This window comes from Poecilia latipinna, unplaced genomic scaffold (assembly GCF_001443285.1).
Source record: "Poecilia latipinna isolate Pla-1442-1.1 unplaced genomic scaffold, P_latipinna-1.0 Scaffold189, whole genome shotgun sequence".
Classification (NCBI taxonomy): Eukaryota; Metazoa; Chordata; class Actinopteri; order Cyprinodontiformes; family Poeciliidae; genus Poecilia; species Poecilia latipinna.
In genome coordinates, this window is record NW_015112805.1 from 91,838 (window position 1) to 117,273 (window position 25,436).

The following is a 25,436-nucleotide window of genomic DNA, read 5'->3' on the forward strand; positions in this document are numbered from 1 at the left end:
AAAAGATCAGATACAGGTCACATTACGTCAAAAAAAAAAAATCGGAATTGGGTCACTTCAGGCTGCAGTGTAAACGCACCCTAAGTCTTAAGTGTTTAGAGCGTAGTTGCTAGTTTTTATTATTATTATTATTACTATTATTATTATTATTAGTTAAGTATTGTTCAGTTTAGTTTTTATTAAAGTCGTAGTCTGTTCTTATATTTTGGTAAACTTTTAGATGAGTGACTCAAAATGCATAGTTTTGTTATTATATTTACATCAGTTGGGTAATGAGTGCTCACCAGAAGTTGCCATTTTGAACAAATGTTTTCAATTATTGTTGACCAACAACTGACTCAACCAAAAAAATCTATTTCACATCAGTTTGAAAGGCCAATAAATAGATTGATAAACATTAAAACAAAGGACATATTTCGAATTTCAATATGCTTTAGTTAGTTTTATAAACGCATGATGTAGTGCCAGTTAGTTGTAGTTTTTCCCCCGTTCCTTACCATTTTTATTTATTTAAATTAACGAAAATGTTTTCTCAATTTCAGTTTTAGTTATTTCATTAGTTGTAGTTAACTATAATAACCTTGGTTTCTGTTTTTTTAAGTTCCCCATAACCAACGTCGGCACCATCTTCAGCAAACTGCGTTCCATTTCCGAGGACAAACAGAATGAGGTCAGGGCGTTCCTGTCCCACAACACCCCCGTCAACTGTGGCTTCGTCTCCTTTGAGTCCTTCAGGTACACTTATTAAAATGAATGTGGGATAGTTGTATTATATTTCAACAGTTTTAGTTGATTGTTCTTGTTCATCTGCGTGAGTGGAAAATAACAACTATAGAAATGTTGCACCTTTTCTCAGCGTATTACATCTTTTAATGTATTTCTAATATCGGATTAAAAAAAACTCTTAAGTGGTGAACTCGAAAAAATCTCCACAATGATTAATTGATTAATAATTGATAGAATAATAAAATACTAAACCAATTGTTGGTTGCAGTCGTAAAAGTAACGTTTTCTGTCCTATATTGCTAGAAATATTATCTCACCCTCTGATTCAGAATCACACAGCATTCTGGGGGATGTAGGCAAAAGAAACTCACTCACTCGTTCTTTGGTTACCTAGCAACAACCTGTTGCGCAGCAGCAGTTTCAGGTTTTGCTTCTGTGCCTCAAAACTGCTTAAAAATAATAATAAAGAAACGGCACGGATTGAAAACTGTGGATAAAACAGTTGGGTCACGCTTCCAGTTTGGCAGTATGCCAAATACTTAAAACAAAACGCTAATCAATAATTATCCATCGACAAATATGAAATCCTTATATTGTGAAATGTTTTTCAGCCATATGGTCCAGCCCTAATTTTGAAAATTTGCTTTGAGACAATTTTCAAGTAATACTATTGTAATACCTCAAAGATCAAATAACTTTAATTTCTAAACAACATTCAATACGGGAACTGGAAGATGTTTTAAATGTCAATAAAATAAATCAACAAAGCAACAAATGAAATGGATCCTGAAGTCTCTGAAAACAAAGTAGTCCTTCATAAAAGATTTCTCCTGTAGATTTGTGACGCTCACGTTCTCTTCCTGTGTGTGTTTGTGCCATCGCAGAGACTTAGTGATGGGTCTGAACTGCGGCCTGACGGAGCACGAGGTCCTGGTGCTGGCCCGGCGCTTCTCGGAGCACCCGGCGCCTAAAGAGGACGTGACGCTGATGCTGTCTGTGGCGCAGCACTACCTGAGGAGGAACCGGTTTGAGGACTACAATCTCCTTTCAGCCAGATTTGTGCACAGCGACAGGCAAAAGTAGGCAGCACGCGCACTGTGTCACACCAAAAAATGCCGTAGCGACACGGAGGCAGATCTTGCATCGCAACAAAACTTCAGAGGCGCAGCTGGCGGCCTCACGTGTGTCAGGGCGACGATTAGTTCCAGAAACGTAATGGAGGGTTAATGGAAGCAGATGGACTCCACTGACCAGGGTGATGACATGTATGTGTCATTTAGCCTGGCCTTTTCTTTTCTGCACAAAACCATGAGGATGGAGAGTATGACGGAGTATTAGGGCCGCGATAAGAACATTTAAAAAATAATATACCAGAATAAAGTCATGCTGTGACTTTATTTATGAGAACGGTATGGTAATTTCATTTATATAGCACATGTCAGCAACGAGGCAAGGCTTGCTCATAAATTGTCATACTCCAAGAATAATCTTTTGTCTTTGCACTATTATGACTTCATTGTCAAAACATTACAACTTCATTCTTGTATTTCAATTTTATTCTTGTACGACTTTATATTGAGACTTTATTCTGGTCATTTTATTTTTATTCGTCTTTAGTATGGCCCTAATGCTCTGTAGTATGGTGTGACCTTTAACCTTCCAGCAGTAACTCTCACTAAAAGAGAGTTAGCTGGCTCTGTAGAACCAGCTCCTCTCTCACAGTGTCGCATTGTTCATCAGCGTCCCTGACATGAAAATAGTATGGCAGGAATGGAGTATCCTGCATCACTGTGGAAAACAACAAGCAGCCTGTATAACACACACACACGCACACGCACACACACACACACACACAGTCTGAATACTTCACACAATCTCATCATGAGAGCGCAGGCTTCGTGACTCTGTGTCAGTCCTTATTGGAAAGGTATTCTGTCTCACGGCGGAGGAGAGCCTGGGATGTGTGTGGAGACGGAAAGCAGGAGTTCTTCCATGTCCTGGATGCGCTCCACTCTAATCGGACCCAATCACTGCAACAGCTGATGCTGAACACAAAACCTGCTCCAGGTTAAAGCTGGGCTCAGATTTAACCCAGATGTTTGGAGTGCAGACCGTAAAGAAGCGCATTCGCTCCAGAGACGAGGAGTCTCGTTTGGGGCACGTACTCGAGTCGCTTACGCACTGACTTTAGGTTCGATTTGGACTTGAAAGAAGTCTTTTGTTTTTTTTTTTGCCTTTTGTTTACAATATCTTCTCTGTCTTATCACCTGCCTGTTGTATTATTCATTTCCCATACTACAACAATACGTGACGCAGATGAGCATCTCTGATTTGTCCAAATCTATTTAAAGCAGCATCACAGTCCGTTTCCTCCAGCAGTGGAGTTCTGCACACCGACTTTCTGAATCCTGACAGACTCCAGCTGGTTTCTTGGCTTTCTGTTTCTCTATGAGCATCCTTGTCTTCGTCTGTTCAGTTCTTGATCCACGTTGTTACACACGTCTTCATTTACAGACAAGTTTGTTTTGATTTCTGATTACTGGGGTTGTTGCCATTTCATGTTAATGACCCTATTAGAAATATTAAAACTGAAGAAAAAGATTATTGTAGTCAACATGTTTTCTACCGTCGGACCCAAAAAAAAAAAAAAAAAAAATCCCAGAAAAGCAGCTTTAAGTTCCAGGTACTGTGTTCTTTGAGTGAGACGCCTTACCCTTGACTAGTCCACTCATTGCTCTTGTCATTTCGGTGAAATAGCTCCGTTTTCTCCTTGTTTGTAATTCTGACACATTGAACTTTCCTAATGGTTGAATATTTTAGCAGTGTCAGTAAGTTTCCACTTTATTCTTCTATATCTAGGTCAGTGTGCATTGCTTGGTAATGTGTGGTAACATGACTACATAAGCCTTTCTGGCTTCCCTTCATACGTTTCATCGATTAACTGAATCACCAAACTGAGTGACGAGGATTTTTCTGATTATTATAATAATCTTTGGCTAATGGATACTTAAATAATTCATGTTTGCATAGGCCATATTTATCTCTGATTTCCTGAAAACATTTAAATATTGTTTGTTTTTCTCCAGAGTCCTCCGTGCATGAATCCGTGATCATGGTGATTTACAGTCATACTACAACAGATCCACTGCAGTGACTGTGGGTTTCTTTCAGTTCTGTATTTATTGGCTGTTCTCAGCCATATTTTTCAGGTTACAGCTGTGAGTCTAAATGATTTAGAAGTTTTTATAGATCTCTTCATCTCCTGTCAGACTTTGACTCAGGCTTAACTCCTGACATCAGTTTCGGTTCCCTTAGCTTCATAGCTTTGTTTTCACCACTAGTAGACATATCTGTAAATTGTTTTATCATAAATCTTCTCTCCAGAAGGGATTTTTTTATTATTATTTTTTTTTAAAAGGGAGGAAAAAGCGGGTACACTGTAGATGTTCCCCTTCAGTGTGGAGAGTGATTCCAGTCGTTCTCGGCAGACGTGGAGGTTCTGCCGTCGCTCTCCGACATGCTGACCCATCCGTGTTTCCTTTCATCTACGGATTGACCTTCTTTGGTTGGACAGTTGAATCTCGGATTCATCTCTTTGTGCTTCAAGTCACTCTGGTTTATTTCACAATCTAAAAGGTTTCTGTTGCCACACTGTTAGAGATATTTGCACTAACTGGGATCAGTTGAGCCACCACTTGTTTCTAGGAAATTGGGGTGAGAAAAGGGGAGTGTGTGTGAGAGAGGCGTGGGTTTTAGGTCGTAGGGAACCAGCTCAACTTTTTGATTTGCGAAATTCGTTCGGTCTGAACGTGGCACAAGTAGAGCCACAAGACAACGTTTTTTGTTTTTGTTTTTGGAAATGCTACATTATTGAAATATTTCTGTTTATACTTGTTCTGATTGTTTGAATGGCTACACAATATCCTGAGATACAGCTCTGGAGAAAACATAAGAGACCACTTCAAAACGATTAGTTTTCTTGATTTTACTCTTTGTAGGTACATGTTTGAGTAAAATGGGCATCGTTCCTGTGACAACATGTGACAGCATGTCTCCAAACTTCCAAGCAAAAAAAAGAGAGAAATGGTCAAAATGACAAAAAAAGATGGAGTTCTTTCAGACCTCAAAAAATGCAAAGAAAACAAGTTCATGTTCACCTAGAAACAACAGGGAAGAGTTCAGAAATCAATATTTGGTTGAATATCCATGAGATTTTCAATGTTCAGCGCAGTGGTCTCTGCACTTTTTCCAGAGCTGCATATACAGATGTATAAGTTGAAGATCAAACTACGGTCAGCTGGATGTAGAGATCCTAAACTTGAAAAAAAGTGTCTCGTTTTACCCCAGTCTGCGCTGGTCGTTTCTGATGATTCGGTTTGAATTATTTACACACGTTAAAATCAGAACTTATTCTAATGAGCCGATTCGCCTCTAGATCGGAACGTCTGCCCGCCGAAGAGGTGAGGAACATCTGCAAAGCCTTCATGCTCCCCATCCCCGAGAGCCTGCTGGAAGCCCTCTTAACAGAGTAAGCCCCCGCTCTGTTCCTTCGCCCAGATTTTTTGGCATAGTGAAAACCCGTCTAATCATGGTGTAAACTTCACCTGGAGACCACTGGAGAATATGCAAATGCTTTCTAATCATGTCTGCTGCAGGTATGCAGACGGAGGCGGGATCGACTACCACGGCTTTGTCGCTGGATTAAACTGGCTGGAGCACCCGGCGCCGGCAGTGATGACCGACGACATTTTAAAGGTAGGCGATAAGGGCGACACTTCTTCACACACAAAGTCGAGAGCGAAGCGAAACTTTAAAACGAGAGTCGGCCATAAGGAGGCCGGGCGTGTGCCCAGATTTTTAAAGAGATCTAATTGAAAATCAATCTGCACTACCCCCGTTCCCTCCGCCGTCTGCGATGACTCAGAGGAGAAGGGAGCCAAAGTCGGAATTAAGTGAGTGGAAAGGAACAGTCAAGTGAACAAGAGGACAATTGATTGGGAGCAGAAGTTGAGAATGAGTGACGCGCAGACTGACAGAGAGGAAGAAAGCACGGCCGCGCCTTTGTTCTTCCTCCTTGCATGTGCTGCTCTTCCTGCATAACGTCGATTTGGAATGCTCCGCCGCAGCCAGATCTAAGCAGAAACAGGTGAGCGGGAGAGATGTGCGCCGGGGCATGACAACAAAGGGAAACGTTGCATGTTGGAATGAGTGTGTGTGTGTGTGTGTGTGTGTGTGTTATTAGTGGTGCAGTCGATCCTCCCTCTGCCACGGTTTCCAGCAATGTTCTGTCCCAGACTGGTCACTCTCTCCCAGCTCTTTTTTAATCTGGTGTCCTAAAAAAAAACCTGAATTAAAACGTGAATATGGTGGGGTCAGATGGAGAGTAGACCCCACCAAGTCGCCAATTAGGATCCGCAGATTTTTCAATGATTATTCACTGAAAATTTAGCTGGTCACAATTTTTTTCACAGAGCATGTCGAAAAGAAAATGCATCTTGGGAAGATGAAATATTTGGGCAGTTCATTTTCTTTGGTGCTCTTTGACTGAACCTGGGTCAGACAATAGAATGGGCAGTAACCCAGGGCTCCAATGTTTGGGGGCGCTCAAGATATTTTTTTCTCTATTTTTTTTTTCCAAATGAATGGTGGTTTTGCAAGCATTGCACTTTATATGAGACTCATAGGACCAAATCATCCGAGTTGAATTCTATTAGGATTTGAAGTACTTGAAAATTCTGAAGTTATAGTCGATTTCTTGGAAACAACATGAGTTATTGGCGTGAAGTTGTATAAAGCCTACAATGCATCAGTTCATATCTGCTGATGTACAGAACTACATATTAATTTACTGTAATTATCATTAGCGAAAGCATTTTTCCTTGGTGGACATGGCACCAAAACTGGCTCCATATTAAGGAATGTTTAGAGTTTAAATTAGGCAGTTTTAGGTCCCTTGAAAATGAGGAGTTATTCTCCCGATGGGATTTAATCTGTACAAATAATGGCCAATTACAAAAGCAAAGCAAATTTCAGAGGAGTCTGAAGCCCCAAAATCTAGAATTTAGGAAAGGAAAGGCATTGGTAACAGTTCATTCAGGTCTAAACATGCATAAAGAAGAAGTGATGCTTTCAAATGGTCTAGTCAAACTCCCATCCAAAATCCAGCTGAGAGTACATTGCCAAAATGGTGCTTCAGAGGTCACATTAGTAAAAACATTTAAAAATCCATCAATAAAAAGAACATTGAAGTTCTTGGCCACAATGTATCAAAATATAAAATGTGGGAACATTTTTCAAGGCACTTTATGTCCCAACAATCAAATTTAAACAAGAAGGACTCCGTTGTTTTTTTTTTTTTGTTGCTTTATTTTAAGTTTCAGATGATAAAAAAATATGAACAATTACAAAGCTCTTTTGCTTGAATAAAGCTCATGAGGCTTTATGGAGCACATAAAGGACGAACAAACAAACTATAAATACTCCCATCAGTTTATTTGCCAGTGTGTGTCAGTGACGTGTGTTCCTGTTCTTTCCAGTATGAGGTCAGCGCCAGGTTTGATGGTGGTCGATCTGCTCTGAAAAACATCAACTGCTCCAGCCTCGTGAAGGAAATATTCAGCTTTTCGCCCAACAAAGGTGAAGCAGAAGCCGCTGCCTCCACGTAGATGCTTGGAGGGAAGGAAGTGGACTCTCAGACCAGCAGCCATTGTCTGCTGATTAAAGAATGTCACTTATTCAGTTCCTCTGTTTTCATCGTGCATCTTGCTAAGGCACAGAGGATGGGAGAAGTGTGAACACTGAATGTTTGTTGTTTTGTGTGTTAGCTGTCTGGCAGGAAAAGGCCGTTGGTTCAGCACACTCCACTTAGCTGGAAAATCGGTGCTTTAAGGAAGAAACCTGCTCAGAAACCAGATGTTTTTGATGTTTTTTTTTATGTTTTTTTTTCCTGTGGGTGTGTGTGTGTGTGTTTACAAGTGATAGTGTAAATTCAAACAGCTGGTCTGAATGATGTAGCGTACTTTCCAAAGTATTCAAATCCACAGTGTCGGCGATCCTTAGCCTTAAATTGATCTATGTGGAAGTAAGGCCTTAAATTATTTTTAGAGTAAGTTGGGCTTAAATATGCAAATCACAAATCTTACATTTTGTCGTAGCTGATCTATTTAATCTTGTATCTAGGTTTTTGGGGTTTTTTTCTTGCAAGACTTTTCTGTCAATTTGTAGCGCACGCGCAGAAATCTTCAGAAATCTTCACTGAGTTCTCTGACTCAGTGCAGTCAATAACTTGCTGCTAATATGTCCTTGCTAACTATCTTTCTTGATTAAATCAGTGGCAAATTGTTTTTGCCACTGATTCACTACTGCTGCCAGCCCACATGAGCCAGCAAGATCCCCCATTCACCCTCTATATTTACAGTTTTTTTCGGACTTAAATTTCATTCAATCTGGCATTAAAAGGTCTTAAAGAGTCTTAAATTTGACCTGCTTAAACCTGCCCCTGGATCTTTTTCACATTTTGTCACTTTTGTTGGTTTTGGGGATTCAAAAGTGTGCAGAATGTGAAGGAAAATGATTCATGGCTTTTGAGTGATTAGTAAAAATCCGAATCAGGTCAGTTGCAGGTCCTTTCAGGTATTACGCACCCAGCTTTGTGCATCTCTAGACTGATGTTTTTGGTTTGCAAAATACCTCAAGCTCAGTCAGATGGAGAGCCTCTGAGAAAAGATATTTTCAACTCAAGTCTCACGTTACCCATTTTATTTAGGTCTGGACTTTGGTCCTTTATGAAGCATCGATATGCTTTGTTAATAAATTATAAGGTCACTTTACAAAGAACGTAAAAATGTATGTATCTAGAAGGGAATCACAATGAATGGGCAGTTTTGATCAGATGGGTTTTAAGGCTGAATTCAAACAGGGGAAGAATGTTGATATTCTGACAATTGATTTTATTTTATTTTTTATTTTTGATGTTCTGGTGGTAACAAAGGGGATGTTCAAGATTGTTTTTAGGCTACGGATTGGATTTCTCTTTGCCAGCCACATACAGCATAAAAACTAAGGACTTAAAAAGGCTCAACAACCTGATGAAGAAGGCCGTTTCTATTCTGGGGACCTCTGGATATGACGATACAAAGAAGGATTTTACATAAAATCACGAAAGTGACGGACAACCCTGAGCATCCTCTCAATAAGACTATCATAGAAAAACAGTCTTCAGTGTCTTTGACCACAGCCATTAATTATCGTTACTATCTGCAACAACTCTGAGGAATCTTGAATGACTTGAGCTACAACAACATGCAATTTCCCTTTGGGATCAATAAAGGACTTTTGAATTGAATTTGAGATCAAATGAGTAGTGAGGGGAGAGGTTGTGGTTGACCTTGAATGTAAACAGAAGAGTTTTGATATCTGTGATGGTAATGTTTTGCTGTGGTGATGGCACATTCACTGAGACATCATCCAGTCTTTATTCAATGCCACACACACATATGTCTAAAAGTTCTGGCAATTAAAACAAGATCACCTTTAATTATCTGCAGTTGTAACATGACAAAGTGTTAAAGAAAAGGATGTGAAAACTTTTGCTAACCTCTATACTTTATATCCTTGGAGACACTTGGACTGCACCTGCAATGCGTGGCTCGTTCTGTCTTTGTTGGCGAGACGTTTTCACATCACTAAATTGATATAATCTACTTTTGGCTCTGCCAGATGCCCTCGTACCCCCGTGTACACCTTCAAGTCTCATCCAATCCCTTCATTCAAAAGCCTCAAATCAATGCAGAGCACGCCAGTGCAGCTCTGGCTCTGAGTGCATTGAGACCTGCCAGCACAGAGGTACTCCAAATGGATAAGCCTTCTCTAAGTCCACAAATCACAGGAAGACTGAAGAGTTGAGTGATACCTCTAAGTGGCACAAACTTTCCACCCATTCTTAAAAAGTTTGGGAACGCTGAGTGAACTCCTCGGATTGCTTTCTGTGCGTGTGTGGGGGTGGAGGGGGGTAAATATATAAACAGACACAGGTTGTTCCTGGTTGAGGCGCCACTGTAATCAGAGCCTGTGGTGCAGATCACAGCAAACTTTAGGTAATCAACCGGCCAATCCCCTGGCCTGCTTCTAGGGCATTACATCAGCCAGGGTCTTATCGGTTGCTCTCAGTCTGCTGCCACACATGCTGCAGTATTAGTCGGCGAATTACAATAGTTGACAGTGATGTGGTCAGGGAGCTTCCCAAATGCATAGCTGAGCTTCTTTCTCCTTTCTTTTTTTCTTTTAAGCATGCTGTGAATGAGGGAGGAATTTCTCCCAATGCCAACCCACCACCCTCCTTTCCCCCTGCCAGCGTTCATTCCTGCTCCTCCCGTCAAGTTTGCTTTCTCTTTGCAAACCGTCTCTGCCCCAGTGGAGCTCTGCAGCACAGCAACAGCACGCTGAATGAGCCCTGTCGTCATCGTCCGTCTTTGAAATCCGATCGCATCATATGACAGAGCATCTTTCAGGATTAGACCAGATGTTTTGCTCAACTTCAGATTTAGTGGTAATTAAATGAGGAGGATTTCATCAATCTGTAATGAAACTTCCTCTGTTCTCACTGTAAAATCCATTAGAAAAACAATTAGGATTAAATTATGAGCCCAAATATTCCCCAAAGGCAAATTACTGGAGGTCTTGCTATTAGCTTAGGAACAAAAACGGCTTGAAAATCAGTTCTTTGGATAACTGGAAGCTAATGCAAAGATCTGGACATGGAAAGGATAAAATATTTGGGGTTTTTTAGCTTGAGACTAGATTTGAATTGTTATAGAACCTGTAAAAAAAAAAAAAACCCAGGTCATTCAAACATTAAGCCCCAAAACTAAACATTAGCATAGATTCAAAATCAAACTTTTTGACATGTTCACAAGATTCAGCAAAAATAGTGAAAGGTTTCATTTAATTTTACTGTCCATTGGCATCTTCCAAGAGAATTAATCACGTATTTATTTGGCATTCAAGAAATTCTACACAGACAGCATTTAACATCGGTGAAGCACGAAAAGACATTATTCAAAAGGCTAAGTTTGATGGAGGAAACTGAAAGGTTTCACTTTATATCATCAGCAAAGAGGTGGTGACTTTCTGTATGTTGTGTTGTCTAATGACAGCAGTGAGGTACCGGAATCAAACTGAAGAGGATCAAGCATTGAGCCTTGTGGAACGCCATGGGCACAGTTGATTTTATCAGATTCAAAATGAGCAAATGACGCCTGCAAAAGCTCTAAAAGTGAAATACAGGTTACAGCTTAAGATGTTCAATGTCATATGTATTTATATATAACTATGTATACATACAGACTATGACGGCTGCTTTTTGCAAATAGCTCTCTATAGCGCCACCTGAAGGTGGATGTCTGAACATTTTGTGTCCAATATTGTGAAGTCTTCTGAGATGTTACTTAACCATTTCCTTACCCTAGTTTTTACCCACTGGAGATCTCAAGATATAGAGGGCATTATGAATAAAAGCTATTATTATTAGATCTGTTCAAGTCGAGGACAGAGGGAAGCTCAGCCCTGATTGTTCTGTGCAGTCTGGCCTGTCCCGTCCTGTGGATGAGCCAAACCACACAGTCATTTAAGGATGGAAACCGGCCAATACTGAGTCACAGCCCAATACTTTATTCATCTTAATAAAAGCAGTGCCATGTGTATTCTTGAAAACTTTTGAAGTGCAGTTAAATACATTTCATCATTCACGGCTACTGCGGTCTGCACTTCCTGTTTATTTTCTCATATCTTGAGTTTCTGCAGGTCGGTTTCAATCTGCTGCTACAATTCAGCTCAAAACGTGAACAAAATGTGGTGACGTGTCATCTAAAATAGGAATATGTCCTCATCATTTCTGACCTGTCACATATAGCTACAGCTTCCATGAAGACTTCTTGCTCCTGCTGACGATGTCTTCGTGCAATTTGCTAGGCTAAAGCTAGCATGTTTTGGTTAATGGAAATGCTTACAAAGCGGTTGGAGCAAAGTGGAGCCCCAAGAATATAGAGCAAAGGAAAAGGGACATAACCACGGTCTTTCTTATCGTCGCTCTTGGTGGTACAATCAGCGATAAGGGAAACAAACGGTGCTAATGGAATCTGGAATGCTAGCCAATTTTCAGCTATCTAATCTGCATTTTCTTTTGAATAATTTAGATATGCTCTACAAAGTGAATTTTGAATAATTTGGAGTTATGAGCCACAAAAAAACAAAAACAAACAAAAAAAAAAACACCAATAGGTGAATCTGCAAATACTAAGCTGCAAATATACAGGGTGTCCGCTGTACTTTTGTCAGAAAATAAACTTTGTCATGTACTCTGGTCCCAGTCAATAAAAAAGGCAGAGAAATGGAACATTTTCAACTATTCTGCCCTGGGAAGACAAATTAGGTTTACAGAAGTTAACAGGGTCTTCTGTAAATTGATTCACCAAGTAATTATGACACTTTTAAACAGTTTAGTAGGGATTGGATCTAAGCCAATAACTGCTGTTTAAAGCTGTCGGCAGACACAAAACGGAGGTAGTTTTTTTATACTTGAATATGACTAGGAGCAGAGCAAAATTAGCCGTTTCCATTAACATGTACACAAATCTTTGTCGCTATTTTGCTCATTGAAAAAACTGAGTTTCGCAGAATGTTGGTGTTACGATTAAATAGGAAATGAAATTAAAATCACAAGTGAATAAGCTTGTTCACATCATTAAAAATCATGCCACACTATCATCCTATTACCACTTCCTGTCAACTCTTTATTCTTGGGAGCGGCCATGAATGCGGCGTTTCGGGGGAATTGTAATGAGTGATTTTACAGACGAGCTACAGATTCAACACATTGCTATGACACAAAATTTTTTATAAACTGTGCAATGCTGTCAAAGCTCTGATGGAGCCAGCTGACATTGTCTGAAAAAAAAAAAAAAACATCATCTTCCTATTATTTCCTGACATCTTCTTCGTTTTTGGCAGTAGTAACATCCAGCTGTTGCTACTGTGGAATGAATAAAACAGTGTTTCCATTGCAGTTTTGCGAAACACATCCAATTTGAAAGGGCTGAAAAACCAACCTCATCTAAGTGTAAAAACTTTATCAAAGAAGTTTTTTGGAAATCGGTGTGTTTCCATAAAGCAAATTTATCATCACAATTTCAATTTGCTCGATTCCATGAGTAATGGAAATGCAGCTGTGTAAACCTGTACAAGTCTAAAACTTTTACAAGCTTTTTCACCATCTGCAGCAATAAGAACACTGCTGTTAAAATTTTCTAATACTCTGAAAAAGCCACTGTATCCTTCTTTTTTTGGCTTATTAAAAGGTAACATACTAGAATATGTGTCCGATTACTGCTAACCAGTCCAGGTTTCAATCAAAAACATGTTTTCCAAACTCAGCCATTGTGACTAACATGTGCAACGAAAGTTTGAAGCACAAGCACGGATCCAGCCCCCTCCTCTAAGCATGCAATGTGTTGATGTGATTTGTGACTGCTTCCTGTTGTCTCCCTGCGTCTGCTCAACACAAGCTTCAACATGGAGGCGTGCCGCACGGAATCTGCTCTTCCTGCCTCGTCCTTGTTCCACTTTACTGCCGCTCTGGTGAGGATTGCTTCACTGTAAAAACTGATATGCAGGAAACTCAAACATGTCTCTGGAGTGGAGAGGATCTGAGAATATCGCGCGCGCACACACACACACTCACACACACACACACACACACACACACACACACACACACGTGTGTATGTGCTAACGTGGGCGACGGTGCTCAATGCAAGTCTGATGGAGTCATGGCTAATATATGAAGTCTAAACAGATATGTGAAAACAAGAAGGGGGAAAGTTTCTGTTTGCTGGCAGCGTGCCATCCTTCTCTCCTGACAACAAGTCTTGAACCTGGAAGGACACGGAAACACATGCATCACAGAGCACCTGCGATCAGATGTTGTTTTTTTCCCCCAAAATTGATCCTCCAAAGCAGCAGGTTTTGGTTTTCCAGTTTACAGGAAATATGTTTTTAATTCCGTGATTTAGTCCAACTTCTTTCGGTTTACATTTGCAATTAACAAATATTTGAGTTTGCTGGGAACTTTGGAGTCACACCAGACCAGGAAAAGCAAACAGCAGCAAGTCTAAATCTACTGTTGCATTCCTTCCTTCCTTGCTAGCAAACTTAAAAGTACTGGCTAATAACACCAGGAAATGAGAATTACTAAATGATGCAATACTTTTATGGAATGTGTGTTTTCCATTCTAAACAGTGCATGTTTATGGGAATCAAGGATGTGGAATTTATAGTGTTCCTCTGCATCACAATGTGGAGAATAACCTTTGCCATGTCAGCTGCATTCCCATTAACCATAGAATTGGGCTAATTGAAATTACGAAAATAAATTCACTTACCAGAAAACACGTTTTTCAAAAAATCTATGCTGGGATGAGGTGGTTTTTGTGGCCGTATCAAAATACACATATTTCAAAAACTGCAGCGGAAACACTTATTCCGCATCACACAAGTCACGTGATCAACAGCCGGATGTTACTACTACTGGTGACAAAGACGAAGAAGAAGACAGGAAGTGGTAGGTAATGGTTTGTCTTGTTTTTCGGACAGTGTGCAGCTGGCTCCACCAGAGCTCTCACTGCATCACTCAGTTCATAAAAAGTTGAACGTGTTGAATCCATAACACTACTGTAAAGACACTGGCCATTTCCCCAAAACAGTCCAGTCTAAAGAGCCTGAACAAGACCCTGACGCCTCCTCTTATAGCCGATAGCTGGTGAGCGCTAGCACTATGACTGAATCATGATAGCGTGAACAAGCGTGTCATTTCAATTTTGCGCTTCTTATTTAATGGAAACAACGCAATAGCAAAATTATGTTTTTGTTTTTTTCAGTATTAGCAGAATATTGTAACAGTCATTTTACTGCTTGGTTCCTGGAGTTGAGTAGGTTTGACCACAAGGGGGCGCCTATGTAATCCTGCACAGAGTAAGAACTCGTCGTTTCCATGTTTTACAGAGGATAAACATCGGTCATGTTGAGGTACAGAGTGGTTAAACTTTTGTTATTTTTCTCATTTGTGAGAGGGGTAAGTCCAGCACCGTGGAGATCTGGTTTTACATGGACAAAGTGAAATAAGGTGAATGTGTGGAACCGTGCCTTCTGCTGATTTGGGTTGGCGAACCACCGCTGCCAACTCCTTCTCCAACCTCTCACCTCACCGCACCGCAATAAAAATTTGCGCAAATTAGTAATGAAAACGTCGCAACCATCACAACTCAGCTGCTGGAAAGGAGCCGCTTGTGGAGTGTTTCTCTGCGGAGGCCGCTCTTCTCTGTAACGGCTCTTCTAGAGACGAAGGGGGTCTTCACTCAGCTGACTGTTTCTGGCTGCTCTCCCTCACTCCGGCGATTCCTCTATGCCTATGGGCATTGGCACCGAGGGCGTTGGGTACACACGGGAAAACCCTGAGTGGCTCTCGCGATGTTTTGCCTCCAAAATCTTTCTCTTTCTCCTTTTCATCTCTTAGTTTATCTTTGAACCTCCACCCAGGGGTGCTGCTGTCCTTTAACATGCGGCACGATGGACGCGGCTCTCTCTGGATGCGTTTAAACGAGTGTTTAAACCATTATGTCTGTCTCCTCGCCATCCGAGAAGCGCCGTTTCTGTTCGGTACCTGCGCTTGACATTATCCGTGTATTCTCAGCGTTTTGCGCTGCCTCGTGTTTCCCCCTGAACTCTTATTACCAGACCTGGTACACTCATCAAACGCGAGTTGTCTTTGGCAGACATCGCTTTACCTGGTCAAGAACACAGAAAGTTATTCTACACCAGCTGTAAATTACAGCTGTGGGACTATTTTTGTCAGATGTTTGGCTCCCAGCGGAGACTATTTTCGAGGCAAGGGCGCATTTTTTTTTTCCTGTTGCACACCGGTCCAAATAAATCTCCAAAATTATAGCCCACATCCATATTTTCATGTAGCTTAAAATAAAGCTGAAAATCTATCTTCGAAATGAAGACTGAAAGTCTGTCAGTCAGTCTACATCTCACAGTCACTGGGAGAAAAGGAGCTTTGAAGCAGACTCTTCAGCACTGATGGAAAGTGACAGAGAAATATATTTACAACCTCAAATCAGACAATGTTCAGACGGTATGAAAATGACTAATTTGGAAAAATTCTTTATATATTGACTTTGACTCTAATTTCATTGCAGAGATTATGGAAATGCGGCCTTTCATTGGGGTTTCATGTCATCTTCAATTTATTTGTACCGTCTTGAGTAATTTAGGGGCTGGAATTAAATATGAAATATAACAATATTGTTTTTAAAAGTTCATTGTGATTCCTTCAGTGTTCGTTATTGACTTCAGTCTCGATCTTAAGTAGGAAAGAAAATCTTAAGGTCGTCAACAAACAGACAAGCAAACAATTGCTCTTCAAAAAAACAATGTCAAAGGAAGGATTTTCTTTCTACATCTAGTTTAAGAGGAGTCCAAAAAGTCTGAAGCTGTGTGCTCCAAACCTCTGAACAAAATGATCATCCCGTCTGATGTCTGCAATAATTACTAAAGACTGCCATGGTATGGAGTGGCCGAAATGCCCTCAGTAAAGCTCAGTTACAGCTAATACAAAGGGTTCAGATTTTAGAACAAGTGTCGGAAAAATTAACTATCAGCATAAGATAAGCGGAGAGGCTACACCTACTTTTAAGAGCAAAGTACCTCATTGTATCTCACAAGTACAAAAACAATAGAGGAGAACTATTATGAGGTCTGAAACAGACAAAACTGAATCTGATGTTATTCAATACAGCAGCACAGCTAGCTGCTACAGGAGGTTAGAAAAACAAGACTAAGCATGTCCCAATTATTATTCAATGACAAAATCCTTTCCTCCATTTCCCCGCTGGGGGGTAAAAACTGCTTAGCGACGATGACTACCACCGGTTTTATCTGTGAAATTGTAAATATAACGCACTAAGTTTCAAATGTACTCATGAAATATAAAAGAAATAAGGACTCGGTGCTTTGCTATTGTCAGCACTCCAATAACTGGATAACAATGTCCAAGGGAATCATATTTCACAGGTCAGAAAAACGTTTTAATTAAAGTAAAATGGCGACGGAGAGGGAAGTAGGTTAGTTATGCTAGCTTGACTTTGACAACCTTAACATGTAGATGTGTTGCAGAATTCAGTTTTTCAGTTCAGTTAACAAAATAAGGCGACCCACACTCAGCTGTCAGCAGAACAGGTGTTTCAATTATCTAATTAATGACTGCTTATTAATAATAGCAAAATTGACGTCAAGGCTAACAAAATAAAACTGGAACGGACTGAATGTTCTGTTTTTTTGTGTGGGGAATATTTGTGTGGTTTTTTGTGTGTAATACTGATGCTGTAGTGAAACTGTTGTCAGTTAGTTGGTGCAGCATTAACGACACAGAGAGCGTTGAGTTGTTCTTCAACTGTTTTTCTGCATTATTTTCCCTTTGCTGTGGCATACTGCGCTAAATCAATAATACCTAGAGCTCCATGTTTCATTTTGTTACCAAACTGTTCTACCGCTGCAGTGTGACTGTGGATGGCAAAGTAAAAGAGTCGCCTTTCTGCCCTCCAGCATTGTGTGCATGCGTGAAATTTCTGGATGTGAACAATAATATGTAGGGATGAAACTTTAACATTATCGTTATATAGCATCTGTGATCAATCTGCTGTTGTAATAAGCATATGTTGCCAGTGTCAGACTGTCAAGGGTTAATGCAAGGCAGCAATCGGTGAGACAGAGATGATACAGGAAACTCGAGTTCATGAGAACCAAGCACAGCCAATCAAATGAAGGGTTTACAAATCGGTGAGTGATTTCACAGCGTTGGAAGTTTTGTTTCCACAAATTAAAGAAACATTCAGTAACTCTAAAACTGCGTTCTCTGTTCCACTTCCGGTGATCCAGTTCACCGAAAGTGGAACAGATCACTGAATGTGACTAAATTCAACATTTCGAGCACACACAAAAATTTATTTAAGAGCAAAAAAAAAAAAAGAAGAATTTTTATATTTCTACCTTACAAAGCATACGCATTCACTCGAGGGAATAATCACTTATGCTTTGTTTACCAGTTGTTACCAAGTGAAAACAGCTTTGAATGACAGAAAATACTTTGGTAAGAAAGATTTTGCATTTTCAAATTGTGAATTCTTATTGCTGCTCGCTTTTGTTCATTTAAGGTGTCTCCTTATATTAGAGATATAAATTTTATTCTTTTTAATTCTCTACTTGAGCAAGTACAAAAGGGCTAATGTTCCACAGGCATGCCTGAACACTTTAAAATGTTTACCTCCGGTGTGATTGAGCTGTGGGCTGACCCTGCCCTGCTAATCTCGCTCTGATGAGAAGATGACCCACGTCATGTCAGACCCATTCCCAACTCGTCTGCTCCTGGTGGCAGCAGGATCAGGCCGCCTGCAGCCAAGGTGGGGCTCCGCCGCGGCTCGGACATCCCTCACAAAAGCCACTGACTCAGCCCCTGATGAGTCAATTTGACCGGCGGGCCCAAACCATCGGAGCCTCTGGGTACGGTGCGAAACGCTAGGCGACGTATCGCTAGACGGCATTTGAACAATTCAGGAAGCAGGGGAGTTTATTATAATCCGTAAAAAAGCAAGCAACCTTTCCACAGCTGTCACAGAACACTAACTTTACGTCTTTTTTTATTGCTGTCCAATTACCGACTACCGCTACAGTACCTGAAAGTGTTTTTACAAGTTGTCAGAAAGCTGCTTTCCTAGCAGTTCGTCATCTCAGAGGGTCACGAGCATTTTGCTCGATATATCCTCTGGCTTTTTCCGCCGCTCTCTACCTCTCACCCCACCCTCCTCCCGTCTCCACAGATGGGATTCACATTTGGCTTCTCTGGACATTTTCTTAATGCGATATTATGATACAGCATCTGAAGCCATTTACTCGCTGTCACCACCTCTAGTGTGGACCCAAGCTGAGTAAGCTGAGCAGGAGCTGTCAGATTTTGTCCAGGTGAGTTATGGCCATTTAATATGACACTGCCCGCTGTGGTGATCATTTACAATGCCTGAAAGTCTACTCAAAACACAAACTCTGCTTACGTGGGTCTCTTTGTCTCTTTCTCCAGGAGCCTGTTGGTGGTGTATAAGTTTTCACTCCCTCCCGCTGCTGGCCGTAAATCGCCTCTGTCGAAGGTGGGTGTGTATGTGTGTGTGTGTGCGCGAGCACTAAAAAGAACAGAAGGTGAAAAATTTTAGGGTCAGCCGAGGTCCTTCAGGTAATTGCACTTCTTAAACTTTTGACCCACTAAGCCCTACTTAGTGTGGAGCAGCCTGCTCCCCTTATTTCCCCCCCCGAGAGGTTTGACTCCACATACCAGGACGTTGTGTGTGTCTGTCTACATGTGGGCGTTGTGCTTGATCCAATGACTCTGTTGGCGTGTGCTGTTAACCTCACACATCCAGTGTTATTCTTTTCCACCTCCCTGTTTGGTCAAGTGATGTAAAACACTAGACTGGTGAAAGCCAGGCCCTTGTTCTATGCTTCGCTTCGTATGGAGGGTCTGGGCTCTCAGCTATTGGGAAACGATGGCTTGCTGCAGACGTGAAAGTTTAAAATTTTACCCAATTGATAACGATTGCCCTTGATGTATGCAGTCCGCCTGTTTGACGCTATGAAGCTTACCGGAAAGTTCTTGAACTGTAACCAGCCATCCTCCACTATGAAGAGAGAAGTTCCGAGCTGAATGAGGTGGCTGCTGATGCTAATTCGATATTGTGAAGTGTGGCCAACATGGGCTGAACGGCTTCCTTCACTTCTTCCACTGTCATTGCTAAAATTGGGTAGGTATCAAGAGCTAGCGTACAATTATAAAACAGTGCAGAAAACTGACTTCATCGCTTAAAACTTCTCCTTCTGTTCGCCGAATGGCCTGGTTGAAATTCTATCGGAGGAATCCAAGTGAATCCAAGTGAACCACCTAGTTGGTGCCAGAGTGATGAGAAGAGATGTTACACAGTACGCAAGAAAATCAAAACTATATGCTTTTAAACCAACCATTGTTTATTAAAAAACACAAAATCAATCTGCCATACAATACTGTAGCGTATAGCAAAATTAACGAAGCAGTAGGTAGCTGTACAAAAATATATTATGTGTTGTTCAATGTGCTAAAAGCATAGAAACATTCCAGAAAAACCATTTATCCACCATAATCAGTGGCCATGCTAACTTGCTTTAGCATTCAGGACAGTCTCTGTTGTGGTGAACCAGCTGTAGCATAGCAGAGAGCAAGGGGCAGGGTGTGAGCAGTGCGTAGATGAGGGTGATTAACATCGCTAAGGCCATCCTCCTGGCTCTGATTGGATGTTTCTGGTGTATTTCTGCAGATGTCTATAAAACCTCAGAGAGAAGGCAGAGGAGCCTGATTGTATGTCTCATACTGTACTGTCACAACATGGTGACAGTTTTAACAAATATGTTAAAGTCTTAAAAGTTACATACTGCAACTTTTAAGTCAGCTTACCATTTCATTACATATATATGGATTTTTTTTTTCTCAAATACCATAAAACCCCTTTAGTTTTTAGTCCTAATCATCCTTTGGCGACAGGCCCAGTCCACGCCTGGTCTTATGTATCCCACACTTAAGGCTTTTGGCCGGCTCGGACACTTCCAGCAGTGCGGAGTCTTCCTGATGAGAACGGACTGTCCAGCTTGATCTTTATGCCGTTGGTGAAAATGGTCCCTGAACTGCGGCGCAGCAAGCGGGACGACTGATGAAATGCAGTGTAGCGCGATGATTTGGCAGCAGCCAAGCACACAGTCTCACAGAGGGTATGACTTTCAGAGTTTTATTAGCTTTCCATTGATCGTAGTCAGTCTATTTTACATTGCAGGCTGTTTTTATATTGAGTTTTGTAAGAGTGATTAATGTAGACGTTACTATTTAGATCCGACTGGAGGCCATGTTGCGATGTTGCCATGTCCTCCTAACGTGCAGCCACCAGACTGTCATGTAGTCGGACGGTTTACGAGGGAGGATAAGTGAAATGTCCTCTGGGTGGATCTGTTACTTGTGCAGCTAACTTGGCTGTTTTTCTCAGTGTTTATTAGGACTAAACATTAATATTAATGTTTAGTCCTAATATTAAACTTCTGCCTTCTGGTAGCTCAGTGTGGTGCACAAAAGTATATCTTTTATCATTTATCATTTATCATTTATTTGTGTGACGCAGTAACGTCACACAATGCGACATGCTCAGAGTTTGCAGAAGTAAGCATGGATGGTAAGAGTGGAGCGCATCTTTTCATTTTAAAGTTGCTGTGCAGCATATCATCACCGTCCACCATAGTTGTTTTTCTTCTCGCTTCGCGTTTCAGGATGCAGAATAGTGACGTTGCTGGAGTACCAATGACGTTCAGGTCGGATGAAAGCGACTTGGCCGTACAGACTCGGGTCACATTTGAAAAGATCAGATAGGTACCAGATATAGGACCAAATATTCTGATCAAAATTGGATCTGTGTTGTTCAAACTGTCATGAAAAAAATCAGATACAGGGAACATAAAAGCAAAAAAAGCCAGATTTGGGTCACTTCAGGCGACACAGTGAACGTGGCCCATCACTTCTATGTTGTGCAGTCACAACGACACAGTTACCAAAAAGAGTAGCAATAAATAGTTCTTCTTTTCACTTTTACAGTTATCACAATACTGGGTTTTCCCCAGAAAACCTGCTAAGAGGTAACAGGGCAGTTTTTGTGTGGAAAAATTTTAAAAGTTACAAAATCTGGAAGTGCATGAGCAGGCATCGTAATATGGAAATAATAGTGTTTGAAGCCAATGGGGAGATGCAGGGACGGCGCAATGGGTGAGTCAACTATAAACCTAGCTTAATACGTCTTTACTGTCACTGTTACTGGTGTAAAAATATCCATATTTAAAACAAGTGATTTTCAACCTGTTGGGAGAGGGCAGGTAAAGCGTGGTGGCCCAACAGGGTTATAATATACTGGGGGAAACCATGCAATAGCTTGTCCTATTAAAAGGTCACGTCAAGTGAAGTTTCTCCAATTTGTCTGTTGAGGAAAGCGACTGCGGAGGGTGCTTAAACTGGAAGGCCGCACAGGCTTTCAAATAAACTGAATTCGCTTACAGTTTTATAACCCCTACCTCGTAAAACTGGCTTCAGCTTTTGGTCAGTCCTCCTTCCCCCCCGCTCCCTCCCAATAGGGGCGAGTGGGGCCGTCCAGGCCTGGAATTCCCATTTGCTGCTGTGGAGCGTGTCGGTGTGTCAGCTGTTGTGTTTGTGAGGTGGACAGCCGGAGGAGAAGGGAGGGCGTATAATATATGATTGCTGTGTCACGATCCACATGCGACGGGCGTCCTCACGGCCAGAGCATCCAGCCTCGCTGCCTCCCTCCCTCCCTCCCTCCGCCGATCTCCCCGTCAGAGATGAAACGGGGGAGCGTGTGACTGTGGGACAGAGGAGAGGCGGAGGGAGGAGGTGAGAGGGAGACAGAGGGAGGAGAGAGTAACACTCAGACAATCCCCTGCGTGTTAGAGAGAGGTAGAAACAAGAGGAGCTGGCCGGGAAACAATAGTAGAACAAATCCAGTGTTGCTTGCAAGATCTCTGCCTCTCAGCTGACTGCGACTGAAGGTAAGACCACCGGGACCTGATCATCCCACCTACAGCTCGTCCTCTAGAGACTCATGTCATCTCGTATATGTCTGCATGGCTGCAAATGCAACAGTTTGAAGGACGACTGCTTACTTTCCCCTCTCTCGTCCCAAAGCTCAGGTGCACATTTGTCTTTAGTTTATGGCATTTTCTGCTCTGCATGGATCTATAATCTGATTGATGTGCTTAAGCAGGAAACATGTTTGCATTGGCACTGATGGATTTGCTAATCAGGTACTGACAGGCAAGCTGGAAGGGCAGGCGAGCTCATGTGGAGTGTGTGTGTGTGTGTGTGTGTGCACACGCATCTGGACGAACACGATATGTGTTTTACAGATCTGTTATGTCCTTGACTGTGATTGACTTGGTCTGCTGTTTTGGACCTGGAGGCTGCTGACTTATGGCAGTAGGAGACGCTGACAGACGTAGCAGACTCTGCGGTAGGTAGGCAGGAGGAGACGGGCTACCACTTCCACTTGACCGCGTCGGAAAGGGAGAAGGTGTTTGGATGAAAAATGAAGTGACCGTAAAAGATCGGCGGATCGCGAAAGACAACTCGAGCAAAGGGAATGGGGGGAGGAAAGGTTGGCAAAGTCGGAGAAGGACGCAATAAATAGGAGAAACAGAATGAAACCGAGATGTGTGAGAGAGGTTAGAGAGAATGACGGCCAGACGGACCCCAGAGGCGAGCCAAAGAGATGGAGTGATGCAAGCATCCCTTTCCAACTTCCGGTGACACCAGATGAGAAACAGTTTTGCGGAGTCTGAAAAAAAGGGGGTTTTAGAATCCTGGCCTTCGACTTCCAGTCGCTTTAAAACCGTTTGGAGATGGGAAACGTGACCGAGGCGAGTAGGAGGTGTGTTTGAGACGGAGCGGCCAGGTGCGGAGAGACGGTCACTATCCGGCAAGAGGAGCAACGCAGTCTTAGTTTTCATCTCTGAGTTCTCGTGTTTCATATTCTCACAGATGCACGGAAACACACACACTCACACACACACTCTCTCTCCTTTCCCTGAGGCCCACCGCGCGTCCATTTATTTAGACAACGGTGAAGGTTCAATATTATTTCTACAACGGCCCACCGCTGTGGAAATGTGCTTCTGACAAATGGTAGTTGTGCATGAACCGCTGGTCCAGAGGAACCCCAGTGCCACCATGGCTGATCTACCGCAGCTGGAGAACCTGGGTCCGATCCGGCAAAGTTTAAAGACCCAGCTCCACTTTGCATTCGCCTCACCTCAGGCTTGAAACCAGGAGAGGTTTGACCTGGTTCAAGCACTGCACTCGCTTCTTTTCTTCCATCTGAAGAGCAGTTACATGTGAGATAGAAATGGGTCAGCGTGAGATTTTCTCACAACCTCCAGTAAATATTTCACAATCTTTTATTGTGGTAGCACAATAAATTATATTTATAGATAAAATAGATTTATCTGAGTTTTATCTAACAGAAAAAATCTGTTATCCCTACTGCTGCTAAAACAGAATGTTGATTATTAGGAAAATCCTGGTATCTGTTATTCTACTGTTGATACATAAATTTAAAAAGTTTCTCAAGGCATAAGTAATAATGATGGCTGAAATCAGAAGGATGTTTGACTTTCTTTTGTCTTAAAAAAGTGGAAAGTGGTGGAACATATAAGAAAAGACAGGAAAAGTATCATGTTTTGAAAGTCAGGGTTTGTGTTAGTCAGACTATCTGCTCTGGTAGCCAGTCAGTGGTGGGTTAGCGCGCTGCTCCTAGCTTACTTGCCACACTTTTCAACGCAGTTTTACCTTAACAATAGAAATCTGTGGAACTAATTTAGTTTCCATTCCTTGACTTTCCAAGCAGCCAATGTTGTCTTTCATGTAAGGAAGGTAAATTATCAAATGTTTCTGCACGGAAACATTTGAGGGAGGTTCTGATAGCTGTTCTGCTGCTGAAGAAAACTGCGGTCAGTACAGTGGACTCCTGCCTTTTCACAGTTTCAGTTTTCGTGAATTCACCTATTTGCTCAAATATCTGACAGATCTGTGCATTTTGGGAGGCTGAAATGACATGGCACAACGGTTCTTGGCACACTGCTGGTGTTAGCAAAGCAGCCAATCCAGGAGCGCCATTTATTTTTCTTGGCAGTGATTGGCTAAAACACCACGGGAGAGATAAGGAAGACTGTTCATTTTAGCTTCTGCGGTACTGCTAAGAACATTTCCACGGTGACATTAATACATGTATTAGGGTATATTTAGCACTTAAACTTTTAAAATAGGCAGTTATAAGTGTTCCTATAACTCAAGTATTTGTGAATTTTAGGTATTTGCAGGTGGCTGTACAGAGAGAAAGCCACTGTACAGCTTTCTCTCCGGTATCTAAATATAAGTTGGGTATCTTCATTGAACATTCAAAAGAGCCATGTATCAAAATAGAAACCTTTATTTAAAAACCCTTAAAAAGCAATCTATGACCTAAGAAATGACTTCATCAAAAAGGAATATTCCCCCTATACTGTTAGTCATTCTTTCACTAACAGGGAAAACTGAACCGTCATGAAGTCACATTTAATAATAGCTGTGCTGACTGTGAGACTGCTATTAATAAAGCGCCAACTATGTCTAAATTAAATATTCAAAATGTCAAGATGTCTGTTTTATTTATGTCTACAAATGACAACATAATTAGATATTTGAAATGGAGTGAAAAATATATTTTTTTAAACTGTATTTTGAATGTATGAAAGTATGAATGAAATTCAAACCCCCACTACAAAAACACAAAAATCTTACCAAGTGTTTTTGGTCTAGTTTCTAGTGCTAATATCTCAGTACACTTGAAATAAAACAAAATTAACTTGTGAGTAAATTTCCAGAAAGGTGTAGGAACTTGTTTTATGTCAGCAGTTCCTTAATAATTAATATAAATATTAATATAAAAAAAGGCATCAGTTGCACTGGGAGATAATTTCACTTATAACAAGACATTTTCCCA

General features: G+C 41.3%; 2 protein-coding genes and 1 long non-coding RNA gene across 4 annotated transcripts in view; 2 read left to right on the forward strand and 1 right to left on the reverse strand.

The window, feature by feature from the left end:
* efhc2 (EF-hand domain (C-terminal) containing 2) overlaps positions 1–7,467 on the forward strand; it is a 20,142-nt gene extending 12,675 nt beyond the window's left edge. The window contains exons 11-16 of the mRNA XM_015030675.1: positions 6–16; positions 602–735; positions 1,611–1,805; positions 5,162–5,254; positions 5,382–5,481; positions 7,263–7,467. Of these exons, the coding sequence (XP_014886161.1) occupies positions 6–16; positions 602–735; positions 1,611–1,805; positions 5,162–5,254; positions 5,382–5,481; positions 7,263–7,391 (662 nt within the window). The 3' untranslated portion in view covers positions 7,392–7,467. The remainder of the gene's footprint in view (positions 1–5; positions 17–601; positions 736–1,610; positions 1,806–5,161; positions 5,255–5,381; positions 5,482–7,262) is intronic.
* A 3,183-nt stretch (positions 7,468–10,650) lies between these two features.
* The window catches only part of LOC106946399 (uncharacterized), a 45,437-nt gene continuing 30,651 nt past the window's right edge, over positions 10,651–25,436 (reverse strand). Inside the window, exon 2 of the long non-coding RNA XR_001424760.1 lies at positions 10,651–11,322. This is a non-coding gene — a long non-coding RNA (uncharacterized LOC106946399). The remainder of the gene's footprint in view (positions 11,323–25,436) is intronic.
* ndp (norrin cystine knot growth factor NDP) overlaps positions 18,571–25,436 on the forward strand; it is a 37,459-nt gene continuing 30,593 nt past the window's right edge. Inside the window, exons 1-2 of one of the 2 annotated variants that reach the window (XM_015030682.1) lie at positions 18,571–18,798; positions 18,914–18,980. The gene's annotated coding sequence lies outside the window, so the exon portion shown is untranslated. Of the gene's footprint in view, positions 18,799–18,913; positions 18,981–22,269; positions 22,450–25,436 lie in introns of those variants that run through there. The other variant, XM_015030681.1, reaches the window with a different exon arrangement.